The sequence below is a fragment of the Mesocricetus auratus genome, unplaced genomic scaffold (genome assembly GCF_017639785.1).
Source record: "Mesocricetus auratus isolate SY011 unplaced genomic scaffold, BCM_Maur_2.0 Super-Scaffold_100018, whole genome shotgun sequence".
Classification (NCBI taxonomy): Eukaryota; Metazoa; Chordata; class Mammalia; order Rodentia; family Cricetidae; genus Mesocricetus; species Mesocricetus auratus.
The window spans coordinates 16,556,865-16,583,977 of NW_024429199.1; the positions used below are offsets into that span (position 1 = coordinate 16,556,865).

At 39.5% G+C, this 27,113-nt stretch overlaps 1 protein-coding gene across 1 annotated transcript in view; it reads left to right on the top strand.

Annotated features, from left to right (window-relative positions):
* Rnf217 (ring finger protein 217) overlaps positions 1-27,113 on the top strand; it is a 123,400-nt gene that overhangs the window by 81,484 nt on the left and 14,803 nt on the right. The window contains exons 3-4 of the mRNA XM_021223938.2: positions 13,936-14,100; positions 25,928-26,129. Coding sequence (XP_021079597.1) covers positions 13,936-14,100; positions 25,928-26,129 — 367 coding nt within the window. The remainder of the gene's footprint in view (positions 1-13,935; positions 14,101-25,927; positions 26,130-27,113) is intronic.

Sequence of the window (27,113 nt, forward strand, 5' to 3'; positions counted from 1 at the left end):
AGGTGTGTCTTACCACTTCAAATGATTTAATTAAGAAAATCCCTTACAGCTGTACCCAGTCACTTGGGTTTTAAGTAATTCCAGATGTAGTCATGTTGACAAACAAGAATAGCCACCACAGTAACTAAACTTATAAAAATGAAGAAAAAAATGCTTTGGGGAAGAAAGTGAGAGTTGTTTTTCTAGAGAAAGAAGGAGAGAGAAAGGGGTTACCACCGAGGATCAGAAGTAACTTCTTGTAGTTTATTGAAGTCCTTCAATTACAAGTTCCCCTCTCCTTCCAAGTGTAGACTAAGACTGAGCTGCCTTAGTTTAGTTCTGACTCCGTTTGAGTTGAACGTCATACATGTCAACACAGTGAACATGTCAAAGGCACCTCTGTGGTTCCTGAGGGTAAAACTAATAACAGCTCTTCACTCCTCTCTAGTGGTAAGCAGAACTGTGGTGATCTGCACAGTATTGCTGTGACTCACCATCAGGTAGAAGGAAAGGCCACTCAGATGTCCTGAAGAAACGACCTAACAGCTTTAGCACCTTCTAGAATGTTACAAGCCCTCTGGGTAATCATAGTCTAGAAGGCTACACAAATATGCTCTCAGTGTGTGGTAAAAATAATTTCTTAAGGGCTTTCAGAAGGCTGTTGTATCAGTAGGTGTCGTAAAGTGGATTTAATCTTCCTTCTGGTAGAAATGACAGGAGAATGTTTTTCTGTGTGTAAAAAAGATTTCAGCCTTCCCCACGAATGTGAAATTAGTATGCTTTGCCCGTGTTTCTATTACCCCCCCCACACACACACACCGTCACTTCAAGCTGTTTACAAATGAGAAACAGGCTTAGCTCCTAACACATTCTGACTTCTCCCGGGATTGATGCATCCTCATCCAAGTCAGCAACTGACAGAAGACAAATGTAGTTTCTCAGATGTTGTTGCACAAGGAAGATAAAAATGAAGTTGTCCAGCCAGATTTAGAGAAGCCAGTTAAACAAAGGGTGTGTTGCATATGTTAGCCTTGAAGTGTTTATGAATACTCAACTGTGATGCAAGCCTAGATTTTATGAATACATTTCTTTCTTTCTTTGTTTATGGGGTGTCTTGCCAAAGTTGCCTTTTTTTCTTTCTTGATTTCATCAAGTAACTATAATATTTTTAGAGATTTTTCCTGCCCTCAACTTCTAACAGCCAAATACTGAAACTCAGCTGATGTTTCATCCTTACATCTACCCCCACAAACTCCTTAAATAACAATAATAGTAATCCATACCTGTAGTCAGCAGTGGTGCTTGGAACAGACTTTGTTTGTGTTTCTTCATCCTGTTGTCTCTTGAGTCGTTAGAACAGTAGACAACAAAGACTCATTTCTGGTGTTGAGCAGCCAGGGGAAGTGGAAGTCAGCCAAGTCTGGTGCTGGTGAACGGTGGTCAGGAAATGTCCCGGAACAAGAAGAGTTGGGACAACGCGTTTCTTCTTTTTCGTCCTCTCTACATCAGCCCTTTTTCATTTACTGTCCCTCAACTACAAACCCAGGGAGATGCTACACTGGCCTGGGGATTAGGCAGCTCAAGGCAGATTTTTCCAGTTCTTTACCTTTATACATCAGTGAAAAAGTGCGTCCCTAGAAAAGATGGAGTAGACTCACAGACTTCTCTAGGCCTTGCTTTCTGAGCTTAGAGGCACAGTCTGTAAAGTATTTCCAGTTGGGCTGGTATGAAATGGGGATCTCGAGTGAGGGAAGCAGTTCTTCTTTGCAGGTTCTGATACACTGCCTTAGTGGGGGAAATCTTTAATTTTTTTTTTTTTTTTTTTTTTTTTTGGTTTTTACCAAACAGGGTTTCTCTGTATTGTTTTGGAGGCTGTCGGTCCAGCCCTGCCTCGAACTCACAGAGATCCGCCTGCCTCTGCCTCCCGAGTACTGGGATTAAAGGCGTGCGCCACCACTGCCCAGCCGAAATCTTTAAATTTAAAGTTTTGAAGTGGATGTATTGTGCAACTACTGTGTATGAAATATGTAATACTAGCAACAAAATTGGTATGATGGGAGGTTAGCAAGGTCACCTGTTTGGGTAAGCTTGGTATCTTGATCTACCTTCTCCTGCCCTCTGTGACTCTTCATATGTTCTCTGTCCTTTTGGTTCCCAGTATTGTGGACTTTCTCTTTCCTTGCTAACCTGGTTTCTTAGCTGCTGGGCAACCAGCCGGCAAGGTTCATTTGACCACATCTAGGCCCTGTTAAGGGACCTTTGGTGCCTCATGAAGCCTGTGGCTACCTGTGCTTCCAAAAGAGACTTCAGCAGACAATGAAATCTCAGAGAATAAGATTGTACTCGCCTGCCATGAGACTGTCTGGCCACGGCTGCCACTCTGACTTTAGGACTGGATGTTAAAAAGGGATCAAATAGTGCCTCTTTGAGGTGTTTGAAGCTTTGTATCGGATTCTTTTACTGCCCTCTGTAACACCTGTACACCTTCACATTTCCTTGTCTAGAAAGCAAACAGATCAATAAATAAATTAAGGAAAAAAAGAAAAGGATTTTCCATTTAAAAAAAGGCTTATCACTTATTCTGTAATTTATTATATTGGTCAGATTGTTTAGGACGTACCATACATTGAATTTTAGATGATTCATATAAGGAGTGTCTGAACGTTTATATATCTTAGACTCTTTATTGGTGAAGTCCACAAGGCTCAGGGCGAGCTGGCTGAGGGGCTGTCTCAGTTGAAGTTGTTAGAATACTTTGTTTCTTTGTACCCTCTCAGAGGCCATATTAAATACTCCCTTACACTCTACCTGACAGAGGGTCTTACCACATTTTGCTCATGGTACAAGAACAGAATTACTCTGAGAGTTTATCTTCCAGCCTTCCCTGAAACATCTTTTCCAGGGCAATGACTTGTTCAAGCTTTACCCCAACCCTGGCAGTTATTACTCAATCTTATCCTGCACAGCTTCGTATCTGTCTGCTCCTAATAAGTTCCTTACAGACAGGATATATTCATTCTTTTCTGTGTGAAAACAAAAATCAGTATGATCAGTACCTGCCACTCAGGTGCTATATAAATCTGTTATGAATGAATTGATGATTGTGTTTCATTATTGAGAATCTGTCTAACAAGATATTTTAATAAAAGAACTTCCCCATGGAAAACTAAGGTAGCTATTACCTTCATAATGCATGAATGTTGTCTAACCTTAAACATAGAAAGTAATGATTTTGTGATTTATTTAAAATTACAGGGCTGGGATTGGCTCAGTTGGTAAGGGCTTGATACATACAAGCTGGAGAACCTGGGTTCAGATCTCCAATACCTACATAAAAGTTGGTACAGCACCATGCATCTGTAATCCCTAACATTGGAAAGACCTGGAGAAAGGCAGATTCCAGGAGCCTTCTGGTCAACCAGCATAGCCAGTTGGTGGGTTCCAAGTTCACTTAGAAACCCTGTCTCAAAAATAAGAGAAAGAGCAATCGAGGAAAACATCAGACACTAACCTCTCTGGCCTCCACACAGTGCAGAAATCCATACGAATCTATGCATACATACACATATACACAAATAAAATCTTTAAAAGAAAAACTGGCCAGGTATTTGTGGCACATGCCTTTAATCCCAGCTCTCAGGAAGCAGAGGCAGGTGGATCTCTGAGTTTGAGGTCAGCCTGGTCTGTGGAGGAGTGCCAGGATAGTCTCCAAAGCTACACAGAGAAACCCTGTCTTGAAAAACAACAATAACAAAAAAGTAAAACTGTATAGGAATATAGAAATTCAGTGAAAAATTGCCTGCAGTTTTCTTTATTTTGACATCTTCTTGAGTGTTTTCTTGGCATGGTGAGTTAACTGTATATAGAAATATGGAAATTTAGTGAAAATTGTCTGCAGTTTTCTTTATTTTGGCTTCTTTGTCTTGAGTGTTTTCTTGGCATGATAAGTTTACAGGAAACATCATTTGCTGGGTTTGAGTCTTAACCACCTGAGAGTTAGTATGACAAAAGTTCCTATGAAAACTAATGTGTTTCAAGTGTCAGAAATGTGCTACAAAGTTCTATTCTGTTTCTTAATCCATGCAAAAGAGTTTGCACCTTAACTGTGATGATCAATAAAGTGTCATGAAGATAAAATAGTAAACATCACCCGATGATGTGGTAGCACCACATCAATCAATAGATTTAGTCAGATCCCTCTTACAAAGAACTTACTGACTGCCTGTGTTTTATTTACTAGAGAATCCGGGAAGAGTGAGACAGATGAAGTCTTTGTCATTAGTGAATTTGTAGACCCTTGGAGAGGTTGGATGCCTGCTTACATTTCCTGGTAAAGGTACCAAATCCAGGAAGTCTAGGGAAGAAATTTTGAAGAAAGACACTTTCTCAGGATATGCCAATGGACAGATTGTGTTCGTTAGACCATTTTCAATTATAGGAAGAGGATAGGTGCTGTTTCTTAGGCCACAGCAATGAGGTTTGCTAAGTCTGCCCCCCCCGCCCCGCCCCTCCTCTCGGAAGTGGGAAGGGCTCAGGGACAACCAGACAGACTGTTCTGGGAGCATAAGAACACAAATCAATGTCAGTTCTGTTCTCCAGAGATTTTCACCCACTCTTTTTGTCTTTGCCTCCATGGTAAAGGCTGGATGTATATGTATCCTCATTTTGCATCTAAGGAGGGAAGATACATTTTGCCTCTTATCATTGAAGGGTGAATAATATCTGCTTTCAAAGCAGACATCAGCTACCTCTCAGGTGGCTTGTCAACTATGTCAACCAGTGGCTACATGTATTTGGAAGAACCACTGGGTCTAGTAGTCTGTGGTCAAAGAGACGGAGTTGGAAGCATTAGATTAGTCCATTTCAAACTTTAGCATGGTTATGAATCACCTGAAAAGAATCTTGTAAAAGTGTAAACTCTTGATTCATTGTGATGGGCTTTCATGACTCTCGTCCCAGGTGACACAGCTGTTGTTCTCCAACTTAACCTTGAGTAGTGCACTGATGACTTTCCCCGTTTTTTATGACAAAACACCCAGTAAGAAGCAGTGAACGTGTGAGTTGTTTGGGCCTAGAGTTCAGGCCATCCTGCTGAGGAATCTGTGACAAGAAGAGCAGGGGGGCAGCTGGCCACACTGCATCTGCAGTCAGAAAGCAGAAGAGTAGACTGGAAGCGGGGCATGGCTCTCAAGCTTCAGCAACTGCCCTGGTGACCCACTTCCTCCATTAAGGCCTCACCTCCTGAGGCATCGCATTTCACAGTCACACCAGTCCATGCGGGAAGAGTGGAGACTAGTGTGTCTGCATGGAATCATTTTATTCAGAAGGCAGCCTCTCTGTGGTAGGCCTGTGGTTCCTGGCGTTCCCTGAGGGCAGTGACGGAACACAAGAGTAGAGGAAGATGCAGTGTTGATATCTGTGTTTGTAGAAGACTAACTGAATGTGGTTAAGATCATGATGACTAAATAAGGCGTGGCATCTTCAGACAAAAGCCAGTACTGTGAATTCTCTGAATACCAAAGTTGCTATTATTGTTTACTGTTTCAGTTCAGAATGTAGTAAGCAGTTGAGTATGAGTTTTTATTATCACTACTTACTTCAGGTCTTACTTTATAATGGCCGTCTCAGTTTGTCTCCACATCTGTGTTGATAAGAATTAGTAGTAGGACTTATTTGTCTTGGGCACCACATTCTCTGGTCCAGACACCAGATATCAGGCTCCCTCCATATGGTCCTTTTTTTTTTTAAGAAACACACACACACACACACACACACACACACACACACACACACATTTAAATTAGAAAGGATCTTATTTTATATATTAATCCCAGTTCCCTCTCCCTCCCATAGCTCCGAACCACCCGCGATCCCATCCCCATCCACTTCCCAGGGAGGATGAGGCCTTCCATGAATGATCATTAAAATCTGTCAAGTCATTTGGGACAGGGCCTAGGCCCTCCCCAGTGTATCTAGGCTAAAAGAGTGTCCCTCCATGGGGAATGGACTCCCAAAGCCCTTTCATGCACTAGAGATACATCCTGGTTCCACTTCGAGAGGCCCTATGGACTCCCCAGTGCTCCTAACTGACACCTACATCACGGGGCCCGATTTGGTCCTATGTTCGTTCCCCAGCTGTCAGACTGAGGTCTATGAGTTCACACTTGCTCCCGGGGAGTCAGGTGTTTCTGTGGGTTTTCCTATCATGATCTTGACCACTTTGTTCGTCACTCCTCCCTCTTTGAAACTGGATTCCAGGAGTTTGGCTTAGTGCTTGGCTGTGGATTTCTGCTTCTGCTTCCATCAGCTACTGGATGAAGGCTCTAGGATGGCATTTAAGGTAGCCATCATTCTCATTATAGGGGACAGGCATTTAAGGTAGTTTCTCCACTATTGCTTAGGGTCCTAATTGGGGTCATCCTTGTGAATCTGTATAATTCCCTAGTGCCAGATTTCTCTTTAAATATATGGTGGTTCCCTCTATTGATGATGTGTCTCTTTTCTTGTTCTCCTCTAGTCCTCTCCCCACTCAATCTTCCTGATCCCTCATATTCTCTCTTCGCCCCTCCTCTTTTCCCCTCCTCCCTCCCTCCATACTCCCCATTTGTTCAGGAGCTCTTGTCCCTTTCTGCTTCACTGGGGGACCGTGTATATCTCTCTTACCGTCCTCCTTGTTTCCTAGCTTCTCTGGAGGTGTGGATTGTAGGCTGGTAATCCTTTTCATTATATCTAGAATCCATACATGAGTGAGTACATATCATGTCTGTGATTGGGTTACCTCACTCAGGATGGTTTCTTCTAATGTCATTCATTTGCCTGCAGATTTCAAGATTCCATTGTTTTTGTCTGTTGAGTAATATTCCATTGTGTAAATGTACCACGTTTTCTGTATCAGTTCTTCAGCTGAGGGCCATCTAGGTTGCTTCCAGGTTCTGGCTATTACAAATAATGCTGCTATGAACATAGTTGAACAGAGATGTCCTTGTTATATGAATGTGCATCTTTTGGGTATATGCCTAAGAGTGGAATTGCTGGATCTTGAGATAGAGTGGTTTCCATTTTGCGGAGAAACCGCCATACTGATTTCCACAGTGGCTGCACAAGTTGGCACTCCCACCAGCAGTGGAGAAGTGTTCCTCTTTCTCTACATCCTCTCCATCATAAACTGTCCTTGGTGTTTTTGATTTTAGCCATTCTGCCAGGTGTAAGATGGTATCTCAGAGTAGATTTGATTTGCATTTTCCCTGATGGCTAAGGAATTTGAGCACTTTCTTGTCTTTCAGCCATTTTAGATTCCTCTATTGAAAATTCTGTTTAGTTCTGTACACCACTTTTTAGATGAATTATTTGGTGTTTCAGTGACTAGCTTCTTGAGTTCTTTGTATATTTTGGAAATCAGCCCTTTGTTTGATATGGGGTTAGTGAATATCTTTTCCCATTTTTGTTTTGCTGATTGTATCCTTTGCCTTACAGAAGCTTCTCAGTTTCAGGAGGCCACGTTTATTAATTGTTGATCTCAGTGTCTGTGCTACCAGTGTTATGTTCAGGAAGCGGGCTCCTGTGTTCAAGGGTACTTCCCACTTTCTCTTCTAAGAGGTTCGGTGCGACTGGATTTATGTTGAGGTCTTTGATCCATTTGGACTTAAGTGTTGTGCATGATGATAGATATGGATCTATCTGCATTCTTCTACATGTCCTCATCCAGTTATATCAGCATCATTTGTTGAATATGCTTCCTTTTTTCCATTGTATAGTTTTAGCTTCTTTGTCTACGATCAGGTGTTCATAGGTGTGTGGGTTACTATCAGGGTCTTCAATTTGATTCCATTGGTCTACCTGTCTGTTTTTGTGCCAGTACCAAGCTGTTTTTATTACTATAGCTCTGTAGTAGAACTTTGAAGTGGGGGATGGTGATGCATCCTGAAGTTCCTTTATTGTACAGGGTTGTTTTGGCTATCCTGGGTCTTTTGTTTTTCCATAAAAAGTTGATTATTGTTCTTTCAAGGTCCATGAAGAATTGTGCCGGTATTTTGATGGGGATTGCATTGAATCTGTAGATTGCTTTCGGCAAGACTGCCATTTTTACTATGTTGATCCTACCTATCCAAGAGTATGGGAGATCTTTCCATTTTCTGGCATCTTCTTTAATTTCTTTCTTTAATGATTCAAAGTTCTTGTCATACAGGTCTTTCACCTGTTTGACTAGAGTTACACCAAGATATTTTATGTTGTTTGTGGCTATTGTTGTAAAGGGAAGGGAAGCCTTTTCCTTGAGAGAAGCCTTCCCGCCAGCCTGGTTCTAGAGTCGCATCAGTCCCAAATAAACACACAGGAGGCTATATTAATTATGAAGCTGTTGGCCTTGCTTGTTTCTTACTGGCTAGCTCTGACTTAAGTAATTACCCCATAATTGTTAATCTAAGAATTTCTCTTACTGGAGAATAGTTCCGGGCTTCCTACCCCATGGCGTTACATCTTGACTCTCTGTGTTTCTCCTTCCCAGAGTTCTCCTGGACTCCTAGTCCCACCTATCTTGGTTCCCTATTGGCCCAACAGTACTTTATTGACAAATGCACAGGACTTCCCCCAACATCTCCTCTTTTCTGTTTAAACAAAAAGGAAAGTCTTAACTTTAACATAATCAAATTATATATAACAGAACAGTTATCAAGTAAGAACATAGTTACAATATTTTGTCTATCAACAGTTAGCAAGATTTAAAGAAAATATCATCTATCTCATTCTTGTGAGTCCAAAGTCCTATATATAGCTTATCTCTTATCATAACTAAGGAAAACTATAATTATAACTATCTGTCTTCAACTCCATCAAAGACCACAGAAGGATAATATATAAACACTAGAAATGACAGAGACATCTTGCCACCTGGACAGTCACCAAAAGTTCCTCTGTAACGTTGGGGCATCCATTTTCAGCTCATAGGCCACAGTGTGTCTGGAAGACTTCTCAGCAAAGCAGGAAAGTTCAAACTGTCCATCTGCATCAGCAGTCTCTCAGTCATTTTTCTGTGTCCTGCAGAAAGTCTCGTAGACTCTTCCATGAAGCAGGAACCCTGTAAGACTTAGTTCAGCAGTCACTTTTCTGTGGGTCCTGCATGTCCAGATTATACAGCAACAGTCAAGCAGTACAGGCAAAAGCAGTTTCTTGCCCAAATGGCTAATCTTGCCATGTTGAAAGCAAACTCCATAACAAGTTTCTTTGATGCCCATCTTCCTCTCAGACATAATTGGTGCTGCCAGGAGCAGACATTTCTCATTGTCAAGAAAAACCCTAACCCATTTTAAATGCCATTTTCTGAAGGTCTTTGAGAGGTTTGAAGACTGTTTATCTATCTCAAATTATATTTCTGTATATCTAGAAAATCTAACTTACCTAACTATAAATTCTATTATAAGTAACTATCTATAGTCTGTATTCAATTATGCATTACGTTTTAAAAGATCAGTATAAGCACAATACTTAATCAAGAGGAGAAATATACACATCACAAAATTGACCTTGAATTTGTATCAATAAATGAAAAACAATACCCATACCATAATTCCCCTTTTTTGCCATTAAAAAGAGATTGGCTGTGATCATTAGCCAATTATAAACAATCCCATTTAAATGAAAACAAAGATTTATAAACAAGATAGGAATTAGGCCGTCTCTCTTCCAAACTGCTTCGTGCTGGAAGGGGGCGCTGTTCATAACATGGGGATCATGGCAAAACTCAGAAACCTGTATAAGTCCTTATTTTCAAGGTCTGTAAAGCTCCATCATCTTAGCTGTTTCAGTTGTTGGAATGCCTGGTCCACTGCTTCCGGGGGGTCTTGGTTCGTCAAACCACAGAAGCCTGGAAGGAATCCTCAGCTTTTCATTTTCTGTAGAAACATAAATAAAAACTGCTTTCCCAAGTAACATATCCTTATACTTAAATTTTGAGGTCAAGGCATTTTCAAAAGATATAAGTTGAATTAATTCAGCAGCATTTATAATCAAGTGTACTTTAGCAGTTGTTCCTTCCTGAGCAATCAAAAAACTGAAAAACACAATAGCGTACAGTATCCAGACTCTCTGTGTATTTTCCATCTTTACGTGGCTTATTTATCTATTATTACTTTATTTATTTTACTTTTATTTATTTTCCTCTGAGACAGGGTTTCTCTTTGGAAATCTGCCTGCCTCTGCCTTTGGAGTAAATCCTACCGGCGTGTGCCACCACAACGCCGGCTTTTCTATTTATTTACCACTTTGCCATTTCATTTTTCTCTCTCAATCTCACGTATATTTTTAAACACACTGTAAACCTTTAGAGGTTTTGTTCATTTGTAAAACCACGGCTGTTTTACACTGACTTTTTTTTCAAGATGGCGGGTGTAAGCTTGATTCCAGCTGTCTCAGTCTGACATCCAGCAAAAGCTGCCAGCTCAGAGATGTGGTCACTGCCACTTCCAGCTGTACGTATAACTTTTCAATTGTTAGCAGAGTCTCTTAAAAGAACCTTGCTGGTTTGGTTTTGTTTTGTTTTTTTTAATGCAGAGTCAGGAAGACTCCCATAAGTGAGGCTTGTCGCTAGCAAAACAGAGCCCACCTGAGAAAAATGCTGCTACCAAGCACAGGACTTCCCCCAACATATTGTAAAGGGTGGTGTTTCTCTAATTTCTTTTTCAGCCCGTTTAGTGTGTGTGTGTGTGTGTGTGTGTGTGTATTATATTATATCTTAGGGCTACTTATTTTTTTTAGTTAATCTTGTATCCTGCCACTTTTCTGAAGTGTTTATCAGCTGTAGGAGTCCCCTAGTAGAAATCTTCGGATCACTTGTGTAAACTATCATATCATCTGCAAATAGTGAAAGTTTTACTTCTTCCTTTCCAGTTTGTATCCCCTTGATTTCCTTTTGTTGTCTTATTGATCTAGGAAGAACTTCAAGTACAATGTTGAAGAGATATGGAGAGAGTGGACAACCCTGTTCCTGATTTTAGAGGAATCATGTTGAGTTTCTCTCCATTTGGTTTGATGTTGACTGTCTGCTGTATATTGCCTTTATTATGTTTAGGCATGTTCCTGTTACCCCTGATCACTCCAAGACCTTTATCATGAAGGGGTGTTGGATTTTGTCAAAGGCTTTTTCAGCATCTACTGAGATGATCATGTGGTTTTTCTTTTTCGGATTGTTTATGTGGTAGATTACATTGATGGATTTTCATATGTTGAACCATCCCTGCATCCCTGGAATGTAGCCTACTTGATCATGGTGTATGATTTTTCTGATGTATTTTTGGATTCAATTTACCAGTATTTTACTGAGTATTTTTGCATCAATGTTCATGAGGGAGATTGGTCTGTGGTTCTCTATCTTAGTTGTGTCTTTATGTGGTTTGGTAATTACCAAGGTAATTATAGCCTCGTAAAAGGAGTTTGGCAATGACCCTTTTTCTTCTATTGTGTGGAATACTTTGAGCAGAATTGATATTAGCTGTTCTTTGAATTTCTGGTAGAATTCTCTTCTGAAACCATCAGGCCCTGGGCTTTTTTTGGTTGGGAGACTTTTGATGACTGCTTCTATTCCATTAGGGGTTATAGGTCTATCTAAATTGCTTATCTGTTCTTGATTTAATTTTGGTAAGGATATCTATACAGAAAATTGTCCATTTCCTTTAGATTTTTGAATTTTGTGGAGTACAGGTTTTCAAAGTATGACCTGATGATTCTTCTGGATTTCCTTAGTGTCTGTTTTTATGTACCTTTTTCATTTCTGATTTTGTTGATTTGCATGTTCTCTCTCTGCTTTTTGGATAAAGTTTTGGCTATCTTGTTGATTTTCTTAAAGAACCAACTCTTTGTTTCATTGTTTCTTTGTTTCTACTTTATTGATTTCACCTTTCACTTCTTTACCATCCCTTTTTTTTTGGTTTTTATTTTTTATTTACTTATTTATCTATTTATTTTTGGTTTTTCAAGACAGGATTTTCTATGGCTTTGGAGCCTGTCCTGGAGCTTGTTCTGTAGACCAGGCTGGCTTCAAACTTACAGAGATTCTCCTGTCTCTGCCTCCTGAGTGCTGGGATTAAAGGTGTGTACCACCAATGCCTGGCTACCATCCCATCCCATTTGTGTGCAAAAGGAAACCCGCCTCCAATTTATAATGTTGGCATCTATTCTGCACTGTTGAATGACCTAAGAGAAAAACACAGTTTCTCTTGCTTTATTTTCTGAAGCTTACCCATGTCAACTCATTATTCTTACCCTATAAATGACTTACTTCGTCCAGTGTAATGAAGGTAATTCCAGCACTTGAGATAGAGGTGGAAAGATAAAGAGATAAAGATCATCCTTTGCTACATAGTAACTTGGAAGCTAGCTTGGTTAGCTAGGTGAAACCCTCTCTTTAAAAAACAAAACAAGCTTAGTGTATAGACCCTTATTGTTGGTGTACCCAGCCAATGTTGTGTAAACAAATATAATAAACTCCCTTTTATTGTTTTTAGAAGGACTAATTTTAATATACAGAAAAGGCAAATGTGTTTTTCTCTAAACCACTGAGTAGTAATAACCATTCCCCCCCCTAAACCAAGGAATCTCCCCTCTTATATTAATGGATTGGGAAATCCTGTAAAATGGTGACTAATTGAGTAGTTTAACCATGGTGACCTTTGAGTGTAAAGTTTTTAGTTTTTACTTATCAAAAAAGGAATGCCACCGAGTATGATCAAGTGTTTTGATTCAGTAAAAAGTACTCCGACCATGTAGCCAGACAAATTTAGGTTCAAGTACCTTCTTAATACCTATGGGCTGTGTTACTTTGGGTGGGTTACTTAATATCTGTCATCTATAATGTACACTTATGAAGGCCATATGTATTTTGTAGCATTGTCACCATTTAACAGAATTTTGAAATTAAAGAATTTTGCTATAACAATTGACATTTTTATATGAGGAGCACTGCATGCAAATGTAATACTATTCACTGCTATTCAAAACAAAGGAAGGTGTAAGAGATATCTCCCCTGTGGAGTGGAAGAAAGATAATTTCAATGAGCGCATTCCATAAACTCCTATTCACAAAGAAGGCTGCTTTGTGATGGCTTCGTAGGGGTCACCCTCAGGATCTGCACACTGACACCTTTCTAACATGATGCTCAGTGGTTACTGCTGATTCAGCAATAGGGCGTTGCTGTGTGCTTTCCCTTTGAGGAAGGCCCTGCGAAGTTAAGCTAGCCTTTGGTAAGAAAAGCAATGAAAATGGCTGGAAAGCTGGCTCGAGGGTTGTGTGAATAGATGAGTAGTCAATGTGTTTGGATTTGGTGCCTTCAGGATTTATTCTGTGATTCAATATGGGAGATTTTCATAAGACTAAATTGATTTTCAAAATGCCCCACATGTTTAATGAATGTCTGAGTTGTCTCTAAGCAACAGACTATCCTTGTCCAAACAGTCTTTTCCTCTTTCAGTTGCTAAGTATTCACATTTTACTGAGATTTGGTCTTGTCTGTTCTTGGAGAAAGTATTTCAAGTAAAAACCTTAGCTAATTTTCCAAAAGCATTGACATTCTTATCTTATTAGACACTGTGCTGGTGAATTTTTGTCAGCCCGACACAGACTTAGATCATCTGGGAAGAAGAAAACCCAACTGAGAAAAATTGCTGGTCATACTTACCTGTAGGGCATTTTCTTGAGTAATGACCGACGTGGGAGGACCCAGCCACTGTGGCCAGGGTTGTTTTCGCGAGCAGTCTGAGCAAGCCATAAGGAGCAGGTCAGTAAGCCATGTTCCTACATGGCCTCTGCTGCAGTTCCGGCTCCCAACTTCTTTCCCTTTTTTTTCCCTTTATGGTGGATTGTGCTTGGGATGTGTAAGCCAAATCACCCCTTTCAGTCATGGTGTTTATCACAGCAATAGAAAACATCCGGTGTATCTCATAAGTACTAATTCTGTTTTTCTTGCACAGATCCAGTGTCCCACTTGCCAATTCATCTGGTGTTTTAAGTGCCACGCTCCTTGGCATGAAGGTGTTAACTGCAAGGAGTACAAAAAAGGAGACAAATTATTGCGTCATTGGGCCAGCGAAATTGAGCACGGGCAGAGAAATGCCCAGAAGTGTCCAAAGTGCAAGGTGAGATAACCCGTAGCAGGAAAGGAAAATGACAACTGCATTTAACTGAGCAATATCCACAGTATGGAAGTGTGACATATTCATAATTACCTACTCAGGTGTGAACAAGGCTTTGCCGTTTCATTTTTCAAGACTAATGATATTGCATGTCAAACTGAACATGTGTGTGCATATAGTGTCTATTATCCTCATTAGCATTACAGTTCAAAACTTAAAAGAGCTATAATATTATTGGTCTAAAACACAGAAATCTTATTTTTCACTTATAGGTTAGGATGCATGCATAAGTAGATGCTGTTATGAAGACAATAGAAAAGTTTATTTCACTTGCTGTACATAACTGCAGCAAGTACCATACCTGGTACCGACTGAGTCCCCTGTTCTCTGCGCTTCTCTTGCTGCTATTACCTGTCACTACTTTTCATTGCTTGTCATTACTTGATATTCCACTTTTGTCTTTTTTGTAAATCTATCAAGGACAAAGCTAAACTAATGTAATGTTGGTACTTACATGAGTCCTGTTTTTCCATTTCTCTCTTGACAACCATTCATGTTTTCAAGCGTTAGCATGCCTTCGAGCTGGGACCTAGATGATTAAAAACCAGCTTTGCAATAGTAAAGGAAGATTGTCCTCTAGAGACAAGCCATTTTAATTTGAAAATATGAGACTAGATGCTTCATGATAAGCAAGCATCTGTTGGAGTGTGACGTTTTTATTTTAAGATTTACTTTAGATTGTGTGTGTGTGTGTTTATACTTCTGCCATGTGTGGCTTCTATATTTGAACAAATTTACTTTGGACAACCATATTGATCCCAATAGGATAGTTTTGCAGTTGCTTTCTTGAGACCTAAAACTAGATAAATGGAACTTAAAATTACTAGAAAATAACTTAAAATTAATAACGGTGAGTCCAAAGTGTAGTAAAAGTATTTTATAAATTAATGTATTAGTGAGCCTGTAATATTTTGCTGTACCAAATTCACATTTTATTTTATTCATATAGAAAGCAAATAGTATAGTGTGAAATTTATGCTATATTCTTAGTGACCAGAAGAATTTTGTGAGGAAATCTCTTTCTTCGTTTTTCAGGCCTGGAATTCCTGGCCTCAAGTGATCCTCCTGCCTCAGCCTCCTCAGTAACTGAACCTATAGCAGCTTGACTTATTTCTTCAAAGTGGTCCATAGTGATTTGTGGTAAGGTATTCTTACTTTTCCCTGCCCTGCAGAGAAGACCCATCTTGGTTTCTGTCTGTGCTGCACCAATGGTTTCACCTTTCTCTCGACTACCCCTTCATTCTGAGGTATTTCTCAGTTCCACGCCCGATCTAGGCCGGTAGGAATCGAGGAGTGTTATTAACTCATTCTACTGAACACTTCCCAAAGAGTGCACTTCACATCTCTCTAAATAGCTGTAAAAACAATTTCCATTTAGTCTGGTTCTAAACGGTGCTCTCAATGAATGGCCACGCAACATTATGCAGTGAGGGATTTCTTAATGAAGAGAAGCAATACAGAAAAATCACACTTTTCTGACATCAATGCCCTAGCCTAACATTAAATGGAGGGTTGAAAGAAAAAGCAGCCAGTGTGTTTACGGAGGGCACTAACGAGGACACTAACAACTTCTTAGTCTCCCAAGTACAGATAAATAGCTAAGAGAAAGGGTGAGTGTTGTGACCCATTTAGAGTAAGGGTAAAGAGGCTTTCAAAGGAGAGAGCCATAGAACTGTTTACATGACTGCTTGAAACAACCATTTGCTGCTGCAATCCAAGTCCATAAAATGTAAGTTGGTGTAAGTTGTATTTTATGGCTTGTTTTGATTGCATTCTTTTTCTTCCAGGCATGACTTTCAAGCTCTAGATTTTTTGATCTTTTTTTCTGTTTTGGTCTTTGAAATTACTCCTCCTTCTCCTCCAGGGAAACATTTCTTCTAGTAGAAATTAAGAAAACAGATTCAGTGAGCTGGTATTTTGTACTCTCCAGACTTTTTTTCCCACAAATCATCCATTAAAATTTACAATGCAAAAAGGGAAGATGGAATTTTTCAAAACTTGAAGAATTTTACACACGGTGCTTCCAAGTGCACAATTGTCGGTTTACTTTCATGTAAATATTCTCAATATTTTTGACAAAATGTGTGTGAATTTTGTTTTGACCAAACTTATTTTTTTTTGCATTCTGTTATCATTGTGTTTTTAAGTTTATAGTATTAATAGTAACCTGTATTTTTAAATGTTTGTTTATGAGTTCATAAGGCTTGATGGAAATTTGGGGGAGTGGGAAAGCATTCACAAGCATCCACAGTACTACCACATTCACGGTTAATGCAGCCATTTCACCGTTATTATAGCCTGCGCCCTTCTTACATGACCTCTATAAAGGTTCTAAGGGTAATACCGTCACTGCTTAGTGTCATTTGTTTTTCCACTTAACCACTCAGACTTTTCTGATGATGCTAAATTGTTGGAAGCGTTTCTGTTAACTGTGTCATCTCTGCTTAAATATCCTTTCATTGTTGTTTACCTTGCTGCATCACAAATGTGACATGAGTAGTAAGTATCACAGATACATCTTTTTTTCCTATTGTGAACTGTTAACATGCCATTGTAAAGGCAGAGCTGGTGGGTGCAGGGTCACAGAGTTTTTCATATTTGGTGCATAATGTCAAAACTGCTTAATTCTAAAAGTGGTGAAGCAACTTACTTCCCCAGAAAACTCAGCAGACTTTCTGGTAAGCTTTTCCTATTCAGATTCCAAGTATATTGTTACTCACTTGCTAATTTAATGACTGTGAAGTATGTCCTTATATTTACATTTCCTCATTTGCTTATAGGCTGAATATAAATCCAGGTTCCTTTGAGTTCGTCATGAACCCTTAGATCTTCTGTTCGTATTGGGCCGTTTGAGTGGGCGAGGTTGGGGCAGACTTGTGTGCATCCACTTCTGTGAACTCTGTATTTCAAAATTTTAACTCCTTTTATGTAATGTTTTCTCTCTCTTTTTTAAAAAATTGATATGCACTTATTTTTAAAAGTTTATTTATCTGAAGATATTATTTTCTTTCTCTTTGGACATACATACAAGCACACACAAATACCATGCACACATACCTTTTACATACTTACATGTTTTCCATATGCATCTGCTTCTAAGCTTAAAACATCATTTATCATCCAGAAGTTTCATGTAAAAATTTAGTGTGTCTGTTTTCTTCCTTTCCTTTAGCCTCTCGATGTATCAATATTTTAATTTTTTAAATTTAATCCATCCATAGTTTATTTAGTGTTTATTATGAATTAGATACTTAATCTTGGCTCAATTGTGTTTATTAAATAATTCTGCCCTACCAATTAATTTGTAATTCTTACTAAGCAAATGTAAAATCATAATACCTAATACTGTCTTTACTGGAATCTCTATTCTTGTTGTTAAGTTGTTCAAAAAGTTCTATGACAAAACTGTTGAGTTCAAAATGATTATGCCTAAGTAAAATGCACCATTCAAGCAGCAGTAGAATGTGGCCGTCCCTTGTGTGAACTTGTGTCTTAGATAAAACGGCTTATCCCTCTCCATCACTTACCAATGGCTCTTCTCCCACAGTGAGATGCCTCTCTCAAGTGGAAAATACAGTTTCATACATGTATGGTACTATGAGAAAATTTGACTCATGTAAGCAAATCAAAATTAGTTTTTATAATTGAATTTTCGAACCAGCAAGATGACTCAGCAAGTAAAGGCACTTTCCAGTAAAACTGACCACCCAAGTTCATTCTCCAAAGACCACATGATAGAGGGAGAGATCCCACTCCTGCATATTGTGGTCCAGCCTCCTCAAATGTGTTATGGCATATAAGTAGACACGGTATGCATACATACATAACAAACACAAATGAACAAATAAAATATAATAAAAATATAATTGAAATTGACAGATGGTAAAAGTGAGTGATAAAACTCTTTACTATCATTTATGATCAAGATATTTACTCATAAGTGCAATTATTTTGTATTGAGGTAAACACAAAAAAACAATTCCTTAGATTATTTATGAATTATTTTTATGAAACTATAATAACACCTTGTTAAGAGCTATTTTGCTTAACCATTTTGATGAATCATGTCTTCTTATTAATTAATTAATGTATTTTGTGTATATATGAGTATTTTCATAAATTTATGTACATCAAATATAAGCAGGATCTCAGAGAGTTCAGAGAAGGCATCAGATAACTAGAACTAGAATTATAGACGGTTGTGTACCACAATGTGGGTGCTAGGAATCAAACCTGCATCCTCTTCAAGAGCAGCAAGTGTTCTTAACCACTGAGCCATCCTTTTAGCAGCATCATTCCCCCCCCTCCGTCCCCCTCTCCTTCCCTCCCTCCCTCTCTTTCTCCCTCCCTTCCTCTCCTTGTTTTTTTTTTTAGAGACCATATTCTCACCGTGTGGCTCCTGGCTGGACCTTGGTTGTAGACAGGGCATGTCTCAAAGTCACAGACATCTGCCTGCCTCTGCTTCTGAGTCTAGGTAAAGATGTGGGCCAGGCCCACTCCCATTCTTACTTTTGACTGCAGGGGTTTGTTCAATAAATTATGGCACAGCATTCTTATGAAAATGACTTTTCTGTTCATATAAGTTCTGATTCTGAAGAAAACATAAGCTTCTTTTGACAGATTTCCCTTCAACTTAATCACAACACAGCAAAACATAGTTCACAATGCTCTGACCTTTAAATTAAACACAAGAAATTAAATTTTATTGGGGACAAAAAAAACCTGTTCAAAAGTTCATCTTGACACTATACATGAGTGAGTTGAGATTTGCTATACTAAATAAAATAAAAGTGAGATGCTCCATTCTAATTAATAAAGGTGTCAGCAATATGAAACTAATTAAACACTACTGTTGTAAGAAGTTTCACAGCCACATGTATTTTAACCTTAAACCTCAGTCTAGTCAGTAGCTGATTAGGTTTTCACAAGGTATCTGACTCCCAGCCTTGAGTACTTGTTTAAAATCTTGAACTAAAACCTTACGTTTTACTTTAGTATCCTTGTCCAGGTGTGACAGTGCGTGCCTGTAGTCTCAGCACTCAGGAGACAGACAAACACGGTTTGTTTCCTAGGCAAGAATTCTGTCCTCCAAACATGGTTTAAACACACGAACTTTGAAAATACAGGAGTCCATACCTCTGGGCTGTTCTAGGTGATACTTTAAGGGAAGTGCAAACAAGATGGAAGCTGATTTACTAAGACATGAAGAAGGCAGTCTGCTAAGAAACCGTTGTCTTCAGTACTTCTACCACGAAGGATGCATCATTTTGTTATGTCATTAATATGCATAACGAGTCCATGGGTAGCCCTTCAATCATCATCTGCAATGAAATTGAAAATATTTGAACGTGCTCATTATTAGAAATAAAATTCCACTAGGAAACAGGATGGCACAGGGTTGTGCTGTTTCATAGCTCACAGACAAACATCTCATACAATCTGTAGAACCTCTAGGGGTTCAGCTAGCTTTTTGTTTTATTTAGTTTGCTTTGTTTTTTGTTTTTTTGTTTTTTTTTTGCCTTCTTTGGGTAAAGGGCAAATTTTTGCTTAGAATTCAGAGCGTACTACAACCAAGTTGAGTTAATATTTTCCATAATTATTAGGGAGTCATTTTTGGTAGTGGGTGCTGCAGGGGTTGAAAGGGAATTCATTAAAACTCCTCCTTCCAAGTTGCTTTCTCCCTTAATGTCAAATTTCAAAACTATTTACTCAGACTTCTGTGTCATGTGATAGAAATTAGCCACAGGGAACCAACCAGATGGTCCACGGCTGAGCACTTTGAGTCTCCTCCTACAGAAATAAACGCATGCTTCTGTTTGAGCCGTTTTCTAAGATGCGGTGGAGAACTAATGAATTAGGGATTACATGTATTCTAAGGCTAATGTGTAAATAACATGATTTGTGAAATAATATGAAACAATGGTAGTTCAGTAACTTATCCTAAGCCAACACGTTCCTTATTTCAAGATAAAGGGATGGTTACTTTTCTGCTTTTAAAGGAAGTGTCAGACCCGTGATCAGTAGCAGAGTGTTGACCTTTGCTTCCTTATGCTCTGAGCTATTTCCCCAGTAGCACACACATGCAATATGTAAGTAAACCAAAATACTGATAGGCCATGCTAAATTCTGGTGTGCCATCCTTACTTCTCCTTTTATAATGTTAACACATTAGTGATGACAAAAGTACTGTCTCATATATGCCAGCGCTTACTGCTAAGCATCAGCCTCTGCCATAGTTAACTTATAGTCATCCCATTGCAGCCGGCCAAGTGCTGAGATTATGGGCATGTGCTGGCATATACCCAACCAGAAGTGTTTTTTTATGACAAAAAAAACCCCACCAAACTTGCTTACTCTTTGGAGATTATATACATAATGCAAATATACATTGCATTCATGCCTTAATTTTTAAGTTACTGTAATTATAAAACAGAAACAAGTGACACTATTATAATGTAAGAATATACTCTTATAATATGTAAATATGTGTTACAACATTAAAAGAAATAAGAAGCAGGTAGATATATACATATTGATATTTAATAAAGTTTGAAATTAAAACATCAATATCTGTACTTTATATATAACAGGTTTTTTTGTTTGTTTGTTTGTTTCTTTTGGTTTTTTGAGACAGGGTTTCTCTGTATTGTTTTGGAGATTGTCCTGGAACTAGCTCTGTAGACCAGGCTGGTCTCGAACTCACAGAGATCTGCCTACCTCTGCCTCCCAAGTGCTGGGATTAAAGGCATGTGCCACCAACGCCCGGCCTATATTTAACAGTTTTAAATGAAGGAAAAAAGTGTATGAATATGTGTAAACATGTTTACATGTATAAATACATACATGTGCATGTATATCAAAGCTTATGTGTATATGCAGTTATAGCAGGAGAAAAGTCAATATGCATTTTGGGCTTAAATATATAAAATGGAGTTAGGGTCTAAGTTCAGATATAATCAATATACTCAGTTTACAATAGTAGTATAAATTAAAATATGCTATAAAAACTATATAAATACCTTTGTATTTATACATAAAGTCTTAGGTTCAGATATTATACATTGCATCTGTCCAAGTATCTAATGCATTTGAAAATGATATGCCAATAGTCTAGTTCTTCCACAAGACTCCAAGGCAACATTAGCCTCATTTGTGATAGCCAGACATCTCCTGCTAAATAAAACAAGAGCTCTGAACTCTCTAAAGGGGGATAAAATGGCCTATTGAGTACCACTTGTATATTATGGCACTTCTGGAAGGGGTGGGATCTCATGATCCATTTAGGCAGAGCTGTGTGAGTAAAACATTGGAGGCCCAATCTTTATATGAATACTGATAACATCCTTTTTCCCTAAAGGATCGAAAGGTAACAGATAGTTCAGTTTTAACACTTGCTTTCTGTTCTGTAGCAACTTCAACTCAGCATTTAAAATAAAATGGAACATGTAGCTCAGTGATAGAACAGGTACTCAGCATGTGTGAGCCCCAGGTTCTGTGTGACCAAAGGGCAGAGGCAGATGATGTGGCATGTGGGAGCCAAATTCTTGGTGGTTGCTTTAGTGTAAACTTCTCAGAAATGGTGGCGAGACGGTGTTGGAGAAGCGAACAAGAAACCAGACGTTGCATGCCATATTGAGGAACTTAATCTTCTTGTCTCATCCAGGAGCCATTAAGTGGATTTGAGCAAGAGTTGAGTAGTATTAGATTTATATTTTAGACATTTTGAAAGTAAATAGCTAGAAAGATGATGATGTTACCTTAGACTGGTTGGCAAAAGGCTGAGAAGAAAGGATCAGCCATCTCACCTGGGCTAGATCTCTCTTGATGATTAGTTCCCCTTAGGAAGTTTAGAGGAAGCTAACTAAGCTGCCCGGTGGACAGATAGCTGTGTGCCTAACAGGATGACGTGTATATTAGAGACAAGATACAGTTTTATCTTGTTATCATGAGAATAAAGCACTGCAGAATAAATAGTGACTTGAGTTCTGCTTATTTGACTTGAAAATGTATGTAACTAGCAAATAGTTGTGTGGATCTAAAGGCTGAAGGCCAGGCCCACAGATGAGAGAAAGAAATGAGATATTAGTGGAGGGAAATTAAAACCAGTAATCTGTATGTGGGAGAGGTCACCCAAAGAACATGTACAAAGTATTGGAAGTATGGACGGAAGTAGGGCTAGGTGAATAAGTAGCAACCCGAGGGAGATCAGAACGGAATGGAAAACAGAGGCATTGAAAGAAGAGTACATCAAGGACCAGGAGGAGGAAGTAATCAGCTGACTAAATGACATCAGGTGATACAAGAGGCAAACCCTCTGGAAACAAGTTCGTTGGGTGTGACAATTGTGTGATTGTGGACAATACCCGTTTTGTCTTTTTGCAAGTATTTGTCAAGAACATGCTTGTGTGAGGATATGTGTAAGCCCCTTAATAAAAGCAATGAAAAGATGTACAGAAGGCTGTCAGTTTGGCTCAGCACTTGATTGCAACTCTGAGGACCAGAGTTACATTTCAACAGCCTTGTAACAACCACAAACTCCCGTAACTCCAGCTCTGGAGTTACACAGTCCTGAAGTTATCTGGCTTCCAACTTTGCCAAGAAAATGAAAGCCTTTGGTTCCAAAGGAACTGAAAAGGACAGGTAGAGACTAGTAGAAGAAGACACAGATCTGCCCTCTGGGCTTATTCACAGAAATGTATGCCCAGCAGACACAATACAAACACAAATATATACATGAACAAATAGATAAATAAAGAGATGTACATGATCTGGACCAGTGCAGACTTTATTAGCCAGGGCTTAAGCAGAGGGATGCAGGTAATTAGCATTCCTGGATATAGAATAAGCAGTGCTGTGCCAAGGCATTCAGAGACCCAGTGCTTTGAATACTGTGTGTCCCCAGAACTTCACTTAGCATAACCTGTTGCTTGCCTTTCACTTCTTAGACCAAGTGTCACCTCCTCAAATAACCCTCTTCTCACCCTTCCCACCACCAGATCAAGGTCCCCCATGAAGTGTTTTTCCCACCCATGCTTCATAGAAATTTTATGGTTTAGGAGATATATTCTTGTCCAGAGTATTATTTTTGAGTACAAAAAATACAAAATGAGAGTAATCCAGACAGTCATGGGACATTAGTGGATGCTCGAGGTCTCAGAGCAGAGGGGAAGGGTTGAGAATGAATGTGAAGCAGAAGAACCTGAACTCTGAGGTTTCTGAGGACATGCCGGCCCAGGCCCCGGGGAGCTACGGTAAAGGAGGAAAGAGGAAGTGGGGGGCTGATTTGTACCAAAGCTCTACACTGTGGGATTGGAAATTAGACAGTGTTTTATTCCTGCTTCAAAGACTTCACTACATCACAAACTAACTGCAATACAAAAGCATGCATAAAACATCCTGTAACAAAAGCGTATCTGAAATCAAATCCATTGGAGACAATTGGAATTATTGGTGCTAGCTTTAAGAAGCTGACTTCACAATAGGAGACACCAAATAATCGTAAAATCAACATCTTATTCATTTTGAAGAACATGTTTGACAGTAAAAGCAACTGATTTTCACACATCTGCTCTTTAGCTTCTGCTAATTGCCTGTCAACAATAAGCTCTTACCCTCTATCCTTGACATTGTCTATTGACTCCCTGCTGGCAACAACAGATACATTTTAGCTTTGTTTGTACTCTGTCTTTTATGCTACAAGGTTGCTTTTTAAAACAGGGTCTTACTGTGCCACCGAAGCCATCCATCTTCATGCCTCAGACTCCCAAGTGCTGGATAACCGGGGTATACTGCTAGTTAGTGTACTTCTTTGGTTACTTGTGTGAGGAGATCTAGTTAGCTGCAGTTCTCAATTTGGCACAGCACAGAATTATTTGAGGCCATTTCATCCGGGGAATTGTTTTGACCAGATTGGCCTGTCAGCATGCCTTTGGGGCCTTTTCTAGATTACTGACTGACATGAGAAAGTTCAGCCCACTGTTGGTGGTGCTAACCCCTGGGCAGGTGCTCCCAAGTTTTATTAGAAAACTGGCTGAAGGACCACACTAGGTTCTCATCTGGAGACTATGACCTGTCTAGCTATAGGTTCTTGACCCCAATAATGATGCCAGGTATGGATTTCATCTTGTGAAGCAGGATTTAAATTCAACCTTGTTTACTTTCATGACATCCACGGCACCATTGTAATGGTGGTCATGTCTTGCCAAGCCATCATTACTGTACTCTCAAGGCTGACAGCTGGGTAAGACTGATAATTACCTTTCTCCTCCATCCATAGCACCTTGCAGCACTCTGAAAATCAGCTGGTAGGAATAAAGCTTCCTAGACCCGGCTTGATCTCTGCATGTTCTGTGATTCAAGTATGTAGGATGTTTAGCAATACGGTCTTACCATCAAGTTCTGGAGGGTAACAAAAAGAATCGCAATGTCTTGTGATGTTTGGGGGACTCTGGGACTTCACTGGCCAATACGTCCTGCTAAGTGGACATAATTCAGCAGTTCATACAGACTCACAGCTGTACCTGTAGGTTAGTGTATTTCCGAAACCTCATCACAGAAGCTGCCTTTTGCAGTCTTTGTAGAGTGCTTGGAGCACTGCAGTTTCTAAAGAAATTTAGTTCTCTGCTTTTGTAGGTCACCCATGCTATTGCTGTGTTCTCTGGACAAAACCATTAACTGTCTCCATTTCAGTGTTGCATAGAGTCCAGAAGTTGGCAGTAGTTGTTAAATATTTAGCAGATGATTTCAAACATACCTTCTCCTAATGCCTTGGCAGCTTGAAGAATCAGAAATGGTCAGGAGCACTTTGGCCCATGTTGTGTTTTGTCTTTTACCTTTTTTTTTTTTTTTTTTTTTTGAGACAAGGTCTCATGTAGTCCAGGTTATCCTTGAGGTCTCTCCATGTGATGGAAAATGGCCTGGAACTTCCGATTCTCCTGTCTTCCTGTCCTCTAATGGCTGGCTTTACAGGCATGGGTCACCATACTCAGTTTATGAGGCCGTGGGCATTGAATCTGGGCTGTATTCCCAGCCCTGGTCTGAGTTATTTCTTAGCGCCATCTGCAGGATGCATGGCTACGATCCCATAAGTATTGACAAATAGGCACAAGAAGAATGTTCACTGGACCAGGGGCTGAGTTACTAGGAGGCTGTAGAGCCTGAGCTTGGAAGCCTTTATCAGCGCAGCCCTCTCTTAGGTTTTCCCAGTTTTGTTTACAATTTACATCTGTTCTCAAAGAGAGGCTCTAAGATAATTGATAGGCCAGCACAAAGCCTGTATCCACTGCTATCGGGCAGCTTATACAAAAAGAAAACTGTGTAACTGTAAAAGGATAAGGCACCAGTAGCAACAGTCAACAGCTTTAGTTTATTGCCCAAATCGTGATGCAACATAAGTACTCATATGCCCTTAACTACACACTAAGTCTGTGTACCTAAGGAAAAAGAGTGGAGTGGCAAGTGAAATACGTAAAGTTGAGCTGTGACCATGACTCACCTAATGAGAGTCAAAAACAACCTCTGGCAGGTTATAACGTTTCTAAGTATGTTAAAGTGTTTACCAGCACACATGTCCCAAAGCAACATTACAAACTTATAGTGGTAAAAATTAATATTGGGAATATTTTAAATAAAAATATGATTATAAACAAATTGAAAACTTCACTTCAGGAATGCTACACAAGACTTTTAATTGGGTAAACGTTCTGAAATATTTGGCATTTTACTCTTTAAACACATTAATTGCATTTCTTTCTCTTTACCCTTTTTCCAGATCCATATCCAGAGAACGGAAGGATGTGACCATATGACTTGTTCACAGTGTAACACTAATTTTTGTTATCGATGTGGAGAGAGATACCGCCAGCTCCGGTTTTTTGGAGACCACACATCAAACCTCAGTATATTTGGATGCAAATATCGCTACCTCCCAGAGAGACCTCATTTAAGAAGATTAGTTCGAGGGTCAGTCTGTGGTGAGTAGTGTCACACACGCTTGTTCTTGGGTGTTTAGGACCTGAAGAGTGTTGGTAGAAGTGTCCCCGCCTTGAGAATTCTGAGTGCTTGCTATATGACAAGGATTCTAGTAGGGCCTTTACCAAAATGTAGGAAGAGAGTCACTCCTTTTGTGGACAAAATTGAAAAGTTGAGTTTGTTCATAACACTCTGCATTGCCACCATTTCTGAAACACTGGGTGTGAACCAATTGGTGACAAAGAGAGTGTCATACTTATTTTTGTATGGACAGTAACAAACATCTTAAATACACAGATGCTCTGTTAATTCATTACATAAGCACGGTACAGCACTTAACAGGGAACAATGATGAACAAAACATACACACACCCCAGGACCCTATAACAGAATTGTATAATACCTATAGAAATAATATTGTCATGTATCTTTGTCGTTTTGTTAGTAATCAACAACTAATCGGACAATAGAATGAGTATGAAAGCTCCCAATTGCGTATAAACCCACGTCAGTTACCCAGATGACTGCTTTAACCCCCTCTTCAGAAAACACACGTGCTCACACACGTACACTGTGCAGACAGAGACATAAATACCTGCTCCTATCAAATCACTCGGGCCGCGTGCCCTGCCTTGGTTTCTGCAGTTCTTCTGACCTCATCTGGCTTCTCACATTAGCTCCCCCCGGGCAGTGTGTCCAATGTGAGATTACCTTCCCTTTCTACAGCATGCTGCTGCAGGGCTGCTTTCTCTGACAGGCTTTCTCCTGGGTATCCAGCACTTTTCAAACATCCAAACGTTTTGCGTCTTTCCCACCCACTTTGCCTAGTTCATGGGAATGCCTTTGTGACTGTCCTCAGCCATTTCACTGCTGTGACTCACTCCTCTGTAGAGTTATGATGGCTGAGTAGAGAAAGATTGGTCTGAGTTGCAGACTCTTCATTTTAAGTATACTCTAATATGTGGAGACCAGAGCCACCACTTTCT